The sequence below is a fragment of the Oryx dammah genome, unplaced genomic scaffold, assembly GCF_014754425.2.
Source record: "Oryx dammah isolate SB20612 unplaced genomic scaffold, SCBI_Odam_1.1 HiC_scaffold_13, whole genome shotgun sequence".
NCBI lineage: Eukaryota > Metazoa > Chordata > Mammalia > Artiodactyla > Bovidae > Oryx > Oryx dammah.
Genome location: NW_024070197.1, coordinates 8967149 through 8980744, shown reverse-complemented (window position 1 = coordinate 8980744; position 13596 = coordinate 8967149). Strand labels below are relative to the sequence as shown.

Genomic DNA, 13596 nt, shown 5'->3' with positions numbered 1-13596 from the left:
GCTCCCTCTGGGTCTCTGTCCCCCTCCTCCGAGTCTTACCTCTCTGCTCTCTAAGCCTCAGTCTCCTCTCCCCGGACCATGGCGGGGTCTTCCACCCTCAACGTCTTTCTCTTGGCCTCCACCTTTTTCTCTGATTTCTCTCTCTCTGGCCTCTTTCTCCTCTCTTGGGTTCTTGAACCTTTCCCTCTGGGTCTCTTTTCCCTCCTGTCTCTGTCCTTCTTTATGTTTCTGTCCTCAATACTCCCCTCCCGCCAGGGTCTCCCCCGTCCTCTCTCTGGGTCTCTGTCCCCCCAGCTCTTGTTCTCTGACCACCTCCTTCCCTGTGTCTTTTCCCCCTCCTCCGTCTCTTTTGCCGCTCTGTCACTGCCTTTTCTCTTTCTGTCCTCTCTCTCTTTCCCTCCCTTGGGCCTCTACCCCCTCCCACCCGTGCCTCTTTGACCCCTTTCTGAATCTGTCCCCCCTTTTCTGCGTCTCTGTCCCCACTTCTTTGGGGCTCTGTCCTGCTATCCTTTGGCCTCTGTCCCTCTCCTGGATCTGTGTCCCTCTCTCTCCGGCTCCTACTGAATCGCCCTCTCTAACCCTCATCCTGGCCAGGACTGGAGGCTGCGTCACTGCAGAGCTGCAGAAGTGGGGCCTGTCCTGCGGACCTGGGAGGTAGCTTCCTTCAACTCCCTCACCCCCAGACCTAGGATCCCTCACTGCCCCCTCAGGGTTCTCGGGCAGTCCTCAAGCTCCCATGGGACCCGGGAGGACATTGGGACTTCCTATTCTTCTTCTGCTCCAAATTCTGGTGTATCCCTAGACAGAAGCTGTGAATCTTGAGGTGAAGGAATGGGCTTGGGTTGAGTGAGGCTTTGGGGGCAGGTGGGGGTAAGGATGGATGCTAGGGTAGGGGTTGAGTGGGCATTAGGGGCTGGGGGTAAGCGCTGGGGTAAGGACCTGAGTTAAGTATCCCCCCTTTACCCTCCGCCCCAACCCCACCCCAACTCTATACTTTTCTGCATTTGACAGCAGCCAGGCACTGGATCAAGTTACCAAATCAGCGTTTTTGCAGAGGTCAGAGGTGTGGAAGAAGGTGCCCGGGCAGAAGGGAGGGGAGGAGGAAGAAGCGAGGAGGCTGAAATAGGGGAGAATATGGAATGAGACTCGGGATTAGAGACCATGGATGAGGGGAAGAGGTTCGGTCAATGATGATCCAGATTCCATCAGGCCCTGGGAAACATGGATGCCCTCACTTCCATATGGCCCTCTCCAGGCCCCATCGGGGTATGAGGGGGGATTTATGAGCCTGGATTCTCCATCCATACGGAAGGCTTCTGACGGCATAAGGAGGCCTTGGGTTTTGGGACACCAGCTTGGCAAACAGACCACAGGGAAGTGGGCTCGATTTTTGGCGACAGACACCAGGGGAGGGGAGGTCAATGTTCACGTCTTTAGACCCTTTCCCCGCCCCTCCTCCTTCCCAGTCTATCCTTTCTCAGGCCTTCAAGACACAAAATTCCTGAAAGCCCCAAACTCTCACCCTCATCATCCTTGGTGCCCCCTCCTAACTCTCCCTCCCTCATTCCCCAAAGCCTAGAATTGTTTCTGACTTCCAAGACCCTTTCCTTGTTCCTCTGCCCACATTCCTACCAGATCCTAATCCAGGACGGACAGTCTCCCCCGGGCACTAAAGCTGAAAATGTGGGAACTCTCTGCCTCGGATCCTTGATCCCTCCGAGAGACCCTTCGAGTACTTCTCCACTGTAATCTCTGAGTGCCCGTCTCCCTTGTCCCTCGCCTTCAAAACTGGGACTTGGGCTGTCTTACCACCCCCGGACCCTGAGCCTTCTCCCCCCAACCCCTCATCCGTACTCACCCCAAGTCGAGGCGGGGCGGGGATGGGGGGATCCGGGGCTGGCGATGGGGGGAGGGGTGACCCAACCCTGGCAGCTCTGGGCAGCTAGAGGCTGCAGAGGGGGGAGTGACATCATCGCCGGAGGAGGGGCAGCTCAGCTCCCCCACCCACCCGGGGGCTTCAAGCCCCGCCTTTATGGCGTACCCAGGGGTCCCGAAATCCCAAAGGTCGAGAGGAGGAACAGGAGATAAACTGTGCGGGAATGGTATGCCCTCCCCTTAGAACAAAGGTTGGGAAACCCTTTACGGTTTCAGACACCGCCCCCGCCACTGCCACCTGTCGCTGCGGTCGCGACCTGTCGCCTCCTACGCGTGTTGTGGCTACGCCCGCCCACGTCAGAGCGTGAACACCGCTCAGACTACAACGTCCGTGACGCTCTGCGGCTTCGGGTGCCTTTGAGGAGAGGCAGTGTAGGCAAGGGGCTTCATGGGCTTCGTAGTACAAGATCCTTCCACCGGTGTGATCAGAAGGAAAAGGGGCAATGCCTTTCTGTCTCAACTCCAGAGAGCCGGACACTAACTTTTTTCTTTCCCTAAAATCTCCCTCTTTAAAAAAAAAAAAAAAATGGAAGATACCTCGATAAGTTTGATGTAAATAGTAAAATTTTTTTACTATCAGGGTTGCGCATGCGCCTAACCAGGACCTCAACCGAACGACTGCGCCTGCGCAAGCTCGCCCCTTTACTGTCTTGTTCCGCGAGGTCGAGCGCGGGCCAGCCCCACTTGGGCGCCGCTTTTCCTGTCGCCACGGTCGAAGACGGCCACATAGCTACCCAAGAAGACATCACCGAGGATCCAGAAGGGCCCTGATGGCGGAGGCACGTCCAGAGCCATGAAGCCGGACAAACAGACACTGAAGCCACTCCGAGTAATCTACAAGGCAATAAGACCAGTAACAGGTGTCACGCTCACCGGCCTGCTTTCTTCCTCGGAGCCAGAGCTTCGCCCTGCCCACCACTAGATATGTTTCTGTGCCGCATACTTGGACCTAGTGACGTCTCACTCCCAGCCCCACCCTTCCAAACGCACCACTCTGACGTCATTGCCACTTACCTGGATGACGTAGTCCTGGGCCGTGAGGTTAAACCAGACCCCCCCAAGAAGAAAGGAGACTGGGGGGAGCGTTGGGATTTTCGAACACTTGATGTAGTACTGAGGAAAAAGAGGAACAAGTCCGAGATGAGGGATTCCTTCTCAGCTCAATTTTTTTCTGTGACTCCCCAGTGCAGCAGGGTCATGTCCATTTTGGGCAACTAGGTGTTAAAGACCTTGTGTGGTCAAGATCTCCTGTCTTCTGTAGCCTTACTGGCTCTTCCTCACTCCTGTATAATTGTTGCCACTTATCCTAGGCTCCCATTTGATCAGGTCCTCTTTACCTCTAATTGAAAATTAAAAGCTGGTGGCCCACGGGCCATATTGGGCCTGCAGGTATATGTAACTAGTCTTATACTCATTATGTTCACTCACTCTCATCCAGTAAACCTGGATCACCATCCTCTCCTATGCACTGTGACACTCAGGATAGACTCTAGGGAGGTGTCTGCTTCCTCCCACTACCCCCCAACCTCTCACTCACAAGGTCCAGTGCTTTCTGCCCTGGGATGCCCTCCTACCCATCTGATTACCACCCTCAGGCCATAGCATCCTGTACAGTGACCACTGTTAAATCCCTGTGAGTCTCCCCAGCCCATGTGCACCAGACACCAGGTCCTCACCTCCCCCATCAGCAGGGGGACTGCCCCAATGGCTTTCTGCAGGGCCCGGATCTCCTCAGTGGGTCCTGTGATGAGAGACGTGCCTGTGTCCAGAATGGCAGCACAGCCCCGGGCACAGAGAGTCAGCCCTGTGCCCACCTGAACACTGTGAGGCAGAGGGAACAGTCATTAGAGCCGGCATCCTAGGAGGCAAGACCCTCAGCCCTCTCCTCCCTCAGACCTAGGAGACCAGGCCCACAACCCCTCCTCCATCAGACCCAGGAATCTGGATCCCCAACTCCCTTTTCCCCAGGACACTGGAATTTAGGCTCTAGCCTACTCCTCCCAGACCTAGGAGGCCAGGTTCCTCACCGCTGCATGTGGATCTGCCAAAAAGCAGGGATTGTGACTGGCACAAAGGTGAGGGGTGGGATGTAGTGTGCTGGGTCTGAGCCACCCAGGACCAGCTCTCCTCCGTCAGCTGCCTCAGGGTTCCTGCAGAGGCAGACAGTTGTAGGTGTCAGGGAATTTCTCCTGTCAGCCCCAGGAATGGCCAAGGGAGGGACTTCCTGCCAAAGGGGTGGTGTCTGGGTTCTAGGTGGGATAGTGGGATGCAGGCAGAACCTCAATGTGGGGACTGGAAGCAAGGCAAGAAATGAAGAGAAATGGGGATTTTCTTGGGGGAGGTTAGGATTTCAGGGTCTTGGGGGCTTCTTGAAGTGGGCATGGGACTTCTTGATTTGCCCATAGAAAGTAGGACTTCGGGGGGAGTAGAGCATTGAGATTTCTGAATTGGCTCTGGGTGGCATGATTGAGAGGAGTGAGGCACCCCAGGTGGATGATGAGACTTTCTGAATTGCATGTCTAGACATTCAGTGGAATTAGACTTCAGTTGGCTGAGAGTGATGGGAACGGGGGTTGAGGGTGGGGACTTCCCAGAAGTGAGGAAGGACAGGATCTACTAAGTGTTAGGTGGATGAATTCTCTGGCAGTCCAGTGGTTAGGACTCTGTGCATCCCCTGCAAGGGTCACCGGTCTGATCTCCAGTTGGGGAACTATGCTGACCGGGCGAAAAGAAGAAAAGTGGTTGGGACTTCCTGGGTTGGACATCCAGATAACTAAAAGACAGAATTTCCTCCCTGCAGACTTCCTGAATGACAGCTGGGGCTTTTTGAGTGTAAGGTTTAAACTTCCTAAAAGGTAGATGGGACTTCTTAGGTTAAAAGGGGCAATTCCTGACTTCTGATGTGTGTTCCCAAATGGAATTGGGATTTCTTTATGCTGAAGATGGGATTCTTAAATTCAGTATTTGATGGGGTAGGGCATGGAATTTCCTGGTTTGAGTTTTGAAATGTGGAACATTTTAAATGATGGTGAGTTTCTTTAATAGGTCTCAAGGTGTTGCTTAGCAAGGGGAATTTCTGACTAGGGTTCAGGTGTTTGTTCTACTGGGACAGTGATTTCCTGAATGGAGGGTGGGACTTCCTTTATTGGGCAAGGGACTTCCTAAAGGAGGGCAGAACTTCCTTCTTGGGACTAGAATGTAAGCGGAAGGTAGACCCTCACCCCTTACCTGTTGAGGTAGAAGGAGAAGACAGGCTTATCCAGTAGGCCCTGGTCCACCAGTCTGTCCAGCGGGGGCCGAACTCCTCCCACGGCCAGAACGGGAAAACCGAGGCCTAGTATCCCATCAAAGTGGGCAAAAGTGAAGACCAGGCTGGGCTCCCACAGAGCCTCCCCAAAAGTCACTGTTGCACCTGTGATTCCCCCAATCTGGGGTAGATTCAAAAGGAGTGAGTTACTTCCAGGAGGACGTTACCTACATAACTCTGAGGTCTCCCAAACCAGGGCATGAATCCCAGATCGGGTCCTCAAAACCCCCTGGAGCTGTGAACACCTCCAACTCCCTAGGAAGCTCGGCCTGGCCAAGGGCCACCCCTGCCTAGGAGCCCCCGCCCCACCCTCCTTCCTCCAGGAAGCCCCGCCTCCCACTTCCTAAGCCGCGTCTGCCTGTTTACCCAGGAGGACCCGCCTCTCCAAACCCCTCCCTAAGCCAGATAATGTTAGAAATGGGCTGCTTCTAGGCTCCAGCCGTCCCGGGAACAAGGTCACGCACAGTCAGCTTGTCCTCACTCAGGATGCCTGCTAGGCGCCCGGTTCCATATTGAATGGCAAACTTCGTCCCATTAGACCGGAAGGAGCTGGAGGCTTTTGGATTGAAGCGGTGGTGGAGCCCTAGGTTAGAGGGTCAGGGAGACGTCACTGGGGAAGAGAGGTCTTCCCAGTGCCTCCTACTCATCTGGCCAACTCACCTGTGAGGGTGTGTCGGAAGAGAACAGGTCTTCAAAAACCCTGGGAAGACCAGGCCCCGCCCCCCTTCTCCCTTTACCCGAGTTCAACCTTAATTTCCCCTATGAAAGCTCACAGCAGGGTAGACTGAAGAAGCGGCATCTCACAGACGGAACCCAGAGATTGGAGGAGCCAGTGTCAAAGACGACAGAGAAGTTTTGTGGGGGGGTCCCCAGCCCAATTTCCCCATAATACTGGGCCTGATGGCAAAACAGGAGAGGTTGTGGATGTAGAGCTTGACTTGAGGACAAGAAGGGTGGGGTGGGGGCTGAGGGGGGGGCGGTGTTGGCAGCCTATGTAGGGCTGTGACTTACGTTCATGTAATTGGAGAGAGGCACAAAGAGGGACTTGTTCCCAGGGGATGGAGCCCCCAACCTGGAGGGCTCTGCTAGCTTCTCCCATCCCCTCAGTGGGTTCAGGGCCTTGAATCCAGTGTTGACTCTTCGAAGTGGGATCCTGTGGGGGAAGAGATGCCAACAGTTAAGGAGCTACCCTTTCTAGAGATCCTCCATAACAGACTGCCCCAAAGAGGGTATGATGACAATGTAAACATTTCCGTAGTCCTGGAGTAATGGTCACTACTCGTTCAGTTCAGTCACTCAGTCACATCCGACCTTTTGCGACTCCATGGACTGCAGCACACCAGGCTTCCCTGTCCAACACCAACTCCTGGAGCTTGCTCAAACTCATGTCCATCAAGTCGGTGATGCCTTCTGACCATCTTAAACTCTGTCGTCCCCTTCTCCTCCAGACTTCAACCTTTCCCAGCATCAGGGTCACTGCCAGGAGCCCTACAAAAGCGACCTTCCAGAAAAACCCCACCAAACACCTACCAAACCACAATGACAGATTCCCCCTGAAGACTCTCCCAAGAGCAAACCATCCCAAACAGACTCTCCCCAAAATGTTTCAATAAAAGACATTCCAAATAATGTAAAATAAGCCATTCCAGAATGGACGTACATGAAGTTCTCCCAAGATTCTAACGTATTCAGGGCGGAGTGGGGGGATGGATTGAGAGTTTGAGATTAGCAGATGCAAGCTATCAATATTTTTAATATTTTGTATCAGGTGTTAGTTACTGCACGTGGGAGAGTGGCCATTGTTGCAGCATCTTTTAATTGTGACATGTTTTAATTGCAGCATGCAAACTCTTAGTTATGGCATGGGGGATCTAGTTCCCTGACCAGGGATCAAAGCTGTGCCCCCTGCATTAGGAGCCTGGAGTCTTAGCCATTGGATCACCAGGAAAGTCCCGGAAACTATCGATATCATATATATAGAAGGATAATTTGGAAGGAATGATGCTAACGGTGAAGCTCCAGTACTTTGGCCACCTCATGCGAAGAGTTGACTCATTGGAAAAGACTCTGATGCTGGGAGGGATTGGGGGCAGAAGGAGAAGGGGACGACTGAAGATGAGATGGCTGGATGGCATCACGGACTCGATGGACGTGAGTCTGAGTGAACTCCGGGAGATGGTGATGGACAGGGAAGCCTGGCGTGCTGCGATTCATGGGGTCGCAAAGAGTCGGATATGACTGAGCGACTGAACTGAACTGAACTGAAGAATGGATAAACAGTAAGTTCCTACTGTATAGCACAGGGAACTATAGTCAATATCATGTAATAAACCATAATGGAAAAGAATAGGAAAAAGAATGTATATAGAACTTCCTTGGTGGCACAGTGGATAGGACTCTGCCAGCCAGTGCAGGGGACATGGGTTCCATCCCTGGTCCAGGAAGATTCCACGTACCACGAAACACCTAAGCCCATGCGCCATAACTACCAAAGCCCACATGCCTAGAGCCCGTGCTCCCCCACAAGAGAAGTCACTGCAAGGAGAAGCCCTCACACCACAATGAAGAATAGCCCCCGCTCGCTGCAACTGGAGAAAACCTGTGCAAAGCAATGAAGTCCCAGCGCAGCCAGTGGTTGAGACTCCGAGCTTCCCACTGCAAGGGGTGCGGGTTCCATCCCTGGTCAGGGAACTAAGATCCCACATATCTCAATGGAGAGTTACTATGCCACAACTAATAGATCCCACATGTCGCAGAGAAGATCTTGTATGCCATAACTAAGACCTGGTGCAGCCAAATAAGTACATATTCAAAAGTGGAATTGGAGAAGGCAATGGCAGCCCACTCCGGTACTCCTGCCCGGAGAATCCCATGGATGGAGGAGTTGGTGGGCTGCAGTCCATGGGGTTGCCAGGAGTTGGACACGACTGAGCCACTTTACTTTCACTTTTCACTCTCATGCATTGGAGAAGGAAATGGCAACCCACTCCAGTGTTCTTGCCTGGAGAATTCCAGGGATGGAGGAGCCTGGTGGGCTGCTGGCTATGGGGTCGCACAGGGTCGGACACGACTGAAGTGACTTAGCAGCAGCAGCAGCAAAAGTGAAATAAATTTTAGAACTGCTACTTTCTGACTGAGTAGGTGTCTAGGACGGAGCCCAAAGATTTGCATTTCTACCAGGTTCCTGGGTCCTGCTCATGCCAGTGTTGTTGGTCCTGAGTCAACACTCAGAGAGTCTCTTTGCATTAACTTGGGAAGTGGCCATGATCTATTAGGTTGAAAAAGCAGGTTAGCAAACATCATGTGCAGTAATCTTTCTGTACCTGCTTGTAGTTTCTCCCTGGGGCTCTGCTCTCCACAGTGCCCTCCCTGCCCCACCCCACCATCCACGACTCAATCTTTGAGAGGCTTAAGAATGTGAAGTGGGGATAAAATGTTTCCTGGAAGAGTAGACCCCCTCTTGCCATTAAGAGTTCCAGAAAGTGGAGAGAAGAGAGGAGAGGAAGGGAAAGATGGGGAGGCATCAGAGGTGGGGGTGAGGTCATAGGAGTCCCTAAAATGGGACTTCTTGAGACCTCAACAGTTTGGAAGATGCAAAACTGGGGGAGTCTCAATTTAAATGTCACAGACCTGTCTCCAAGTTTTGTTGGAAGAGGGGTGTCACAGGTCTGGAGATTTCAGTATCAGATGATCACAGTTCGGAGTGGGGCCAGCAGAGTTCTTCCAAAAATGTGTACTTCGGGTTGGCCCCAACCCAGGGTCTCAGGGTGGAGGACCCTGGACTGAAAGGGCTTGGGTCTCAGGAGAGATCAGGGAGGACCCTTCAGTGGGTGAGAGCCCAATTCAGAGACCCAGGGACTGAAAAGATAGGAGTCATGGATGCTGGGGTGCCAGGTTCGGGAGTCCCTGAACTGGGGAGCCCTGGACTTGAGGGCAAGAGGGAGAGAGTCTGTCCCAGGTTTGAGGGTGATGGGGTCCCCAGTACCGGATCAGCAAGGCCCCGGCGGGCTCCAGGGTCAGGAATGGAGGCAGCAGCAGCAGCAGCAGCAGCAGCGGTGGCAGAGACATCTCCGGGGGCCTGTGTGGACCGAGGCGTCCTGCAGCTCTGTTTTCTTTAGCGGAGACTCCGCCCTGTTCACTGCCCACTCCACTAAGACATGGAGTTTCTTGATGGGTGATGTGGGGATAACGGGTGGTACTTTTGAAGGGATGTGCAGAATATTTTTGTAGGATCTCCGGAAGTTTTATCCTGTGTTACTGTCGTGCCTCGTTCCCAGATTCAGTGGTGGTGGAGGGTCTTCTGTGCCCCGCCCCCTCCATTCTTTAGATATTGTCTCTTTTACTTAAACTTTCACTTCATTTTTTTCTGAGACTCATTAACCTCAAGGCCACCAAAGGGATGGGCAGGGTGTCTGTGAAAGGTCTGGGGGAAGGGTGAGAGAATCAGACTGCCAGAGTATCAAGAACCCCGCTTCTTCTTTTTGGTTTTGTAAGATTTTCTTGGTGTGGACTGTTTTTAAAGTCTTTGTTAAATTTGTTACAATATTGCTTCTGTTTTCTTTTCTTTTCTTTTGGTCATGAGGCATGTGGGATCTTGACTCCTGACCAGGAATCAGACGTGCACCCGCTGCACTAGAAAGCAAAGTGTTAATCATTAGACTTCTAGGGAAGTCCTAGGGCCCACTTATTGTTTTATCTGGGAAATAATGAAACACACACACAAATAAAAACAGTTCATAGTCCAATTGCTGTGCTGTGGTTAGTTGCTCAGTCGTGTCTGACTCTTTGCGACCCCACGGATTGTAGCCCACCAGGCTCCTCTTTCCATGGGATTCTCCAGACAAGAATACTGGAGTGGGTTGCCATGCTCTTCTCAAGGGGATCTTCCCAATACAGGGATCAAACCCAGGTCTCCTGCATTGCAGGCAGATTCTTTACTGTTTGAGCTATCAGGGAAGCATAAAAATAATTCACAGTGTCTGTGTCTGCCCCCTTTCCCTAATTGAATATTGAGGAGCATCCAAAAATCCAACTGAAAAGTGCCTTAGATTTCTAGATACCACCCTCAAAGTTTCTGATTTCAAAGCCCCAAGATACAGCCCAAGAATCTATCAGAAAAAAAAAAAATTCATTTACATTATTACAATTACAACTGTGTTAATGGTATTTCCATTTACAAGGATTGATTAGAACTAGAGAAAAGCAAACTTAGCAGGGTGTACTTGTTAGTTAATGCTGTGTAATAAATCACTCCAAAACCGAGTGGTTTAAGACAGAAAGCACTGTTTACAATGGCCAGGACACAGAAGTGACCTAAATGTCCATCTTTGGAAGACTGAACAAAGAAGATGTGGTATGCATACACACTGGAATATTACGCAGCCATTACAAAGAATGAAGCAACAACAATTGCAGCCACATGGATGGCCCTAGGGAGACTCATACTGAGCAAAGAAGTCAGACAGAGAAGGTGAAGCATCCTATGACATCCCTTATGTGTGGAATCCAAAAAAAAAAAAATGATACAGATGAACTTACTTATGAAACAGAAAGAGACTCACAGACTTAGAAAACAAACTGATGGTTCCTGAGGGGAGGTATAGTCCGGGAGTTTGGGAGGGTCATGTACACACTGCTATATTCAAAAAGGATAATCAACAAGGCCCTACTATAAAACACGTGGAAATCTACTCAATGCTGTGTGCCAGCCTGGATGGGAGGGGGTGGGGAGGGACAATGAATACAGGTACGTATATCATCCCTTCACCGTTCACCTGAAACTATCACAACAATGTTAATCGGCTGTACCCCAGTACAAAATAAAATGTTGAAAATTTGAAAAAAAAAAAAAGAAATAATCATTTATAATTTTTTGATGAGCCTTCTGGGTTCGAAATTTGAAAGCCACTTGACTATGCAGTTCTGGTTCGTGGGGTTGCAGGCAGATGTCAGCTGAGGCTGCCATCATCGGAAAGCTTCAGTAAGGCCAGAAGATCTGCTTTCAAAATCGTGTTGGGACGCCGTCTCTGGACTTTGGGTTTCCTTTAGGGTGTCGTAGCTTAGCTGGATGCTGGAGGAAAGGGATTGTCAAGGGTGAAGTTACAAAGAGGGAGGGCCTAGGACCCCCAAGTTTCAGGAAGCATTCTCAAGAGCACCATGAGGAAGTGGGGGCAGTGAAGAGGAATCATAAAGGAGCAAAGGCTCAGGTGTTGCACAAATAATGATGCAACGGAGAGAAGGAAACACTGCAAAAAGGAAATGTTTGAGGAGGGAGAGGAGAGGAGACTCAGTGCCAAAGTGGAGTGGTTGGCCTCTTACAGATTGTCCAAACATGCTCACGGGAGGGGCAAGAGTGCACCTCTGCAAGTGAGCTGGTAGTGTCCCTGGGGCCAGCCTAAGGAAGTTTCTTTCTGATTGGTTCTATTTTTTTCAGCAAAAGAAGAAGTGAGAATGAAGAGCGGGGAGAACGGCTGGAGGTTTAGAGAGTAGAGATGAGAAAATGATTTCTTAGGGGCTGGAGAAGAAAACTGTGGCAGCCTTGCAGTTTGGTTCTGAGTGTTTGCAGCCACACATCTGAAATGTGTTCCCTCCTGAGTTCAGCCGGGTGGGAGCAGGCGCAGAGAAGGCAGTGAGTTCATTTTAACCAGGGTTGGGGATTTGCCGGGCAAGTATGACTGAGGGAAAAAGAGGAAGAGAGATCATGTCATTTGTGCAAGGGCACGATTGTGGTGGTTGATCACAGAATCTAAGCAGTCTAAGGAAGGGAGGACACAGGAGGAGATGATAGAAATGGGGGTGGGGTGGCAAAGGTGGGATCTAAGAATCAGAGGTACCGATGGCATTCCTGAATTGAAAGACCTTATATAATTTGTCCCTGCCTGATAACAACCTCAGACATGCAAATGATACCTACCACTCTGATGGCAGAAAGCAAAGAGGAAATAAAGAGCCTCTTGATGAGAGTGAAAGAGAAGAGTGAAAAAGCTGGCTTAAAACTCAACATTCAAAAAATTGAGACCATGGCATCCAGTCCCATCACTTTATGGCAAATACAAAAGAAAAAAGTGGAAACAGTGATAGATTTTCTTTTCTTGGGCTCCAACATCACTGCAGTCAGTGACTACAGCCATGAAATTATAAGATGCATGCTTCTTGGAAGGAAAGCTGCCGGGAGGCAGTGTGAGGAACCCCGCCCGTGGCAAAGGTCACGAGGAAGGAGGCTGGCATACGCAAAGGCGGGATCGAGCCTCAGGGGTCCCCCTGGAAATTCTCAAGCATCTACCCCCAAAACCAGAGTCTGCCTGCTTTACTGTGTTATGCTTGCCACCTACTCTTCTGACATTAACAGGGGGCTGTCCCCCCGCCACCTTTTTCTGGAAAAAGTTAATTTAGAGCTTTTAGATAATAAGTCTCCTGGGCATAATAAGAGTGTTTCAATCTAAAAACCCGTCTGATGGCTTTCTAGCCTGCCTGCCAGACTCTTACAGCTGCGTATGTGATTGTTTGCGGCCTCCCAACTGCGAGAGGCACAGGAAACTTAAAACATCCTAGGAATGTAGGGGCTTCCGAGGAGTCAAAATCATTAGAATAGGACTGATTAAGGGTTTCATTTGTTGAGCCAATACTTGCTGCCAAGTTTTCATATCTTTTATTTGTAGATATAGTTGGTATATAGAAAAAACAGGTAGTAGCCCTGGTATTAGCAACATTAGATCTTTGAGTTAAGTACTTTCTTTGTTATAACCCACTGCACCTTTGTTCTACAGGAATGTAACTTTATTTAGTACTTTGAGGGTGTTACAGATTAAAAAAAAAAAAACACTTCAGGGGAAAAAGAGTTTTCTGGTTGATAGACATTTATCTAGGAAGAGAGCCATAAAAATGTTAACAGGCCTCTTGGCCAGAAGATAATGTAAACCACCTGAGACCTTTTGTATATAGGAAGGTATGCAAAAAGAAAGCCTGGTCTCAATAAGGGTCAGGACTGCTGCCCCTGCATAACTCTGCATATTCCATTATTTCTTTATGTACAAGTTGGGGTATATAAGCTGCTTTTGAAAATAAAGTTGTTGGTCTGGCACCGATGCTTGGCGCCCCCATATCGTTCTTTTCTCGTTTTTCTGGCTTAATTCCCATCTGGAGCATGGAGGCTCACCAAGTCTACTTATTTGCCCTGACTTCTAAGACCCATGCAAGAGGGAGCCCAAGGCAGGGCACCCTCTGCTATTCAAGCGGGTGCCAGTGGCCTACGTAGACGGTGCAAGTTCCTTGTCTTGGAACTTTATTGGTTTTCCACGTAAACCAAGTTATTCAGCATCTTTTCTCCACTAATTTTCCTACTACACTATTCTTCC

General features: G+C 50.5%; 1 protein-coding gene across 1 annotated transcript; it reads right to left on the bottom strand.

Annotated features, from left to right (window-relative positions):
* Positions 1 to 1026: 1026 nt before the first annotated feature.
* Positions 1027 to 9496, bottom strand: NAPSA (napsin A aspartic peptidase). The gene is made up of 9 exons (XM_040252139.1): positions 9228 to 9496; positions 6254 to 6395; positions 6016 to 6139; positions 5707 to 5825; positions 5164 to 5363; positions 3963 to 4085; positions 3612 to 3756; positions 2950 to 3048; positions 1027 to 2769 (listed from the first exon to the last, which is right to left on the bottom strand). The coding sequence occupies exons 1-9, from the start codon at positions 9308 to 9310 to the stop codon at positions 2578 to 2580; spliced, it is 1227 nt and encodes a 408-aa protein (XP_040108073.1). The 5' UTR covers positions 9311 to 9496; the 3' UTR covers positions 1027 to 2577.
* Positions 9497 to 13596: the final 4100 nt, after the last annotated feature.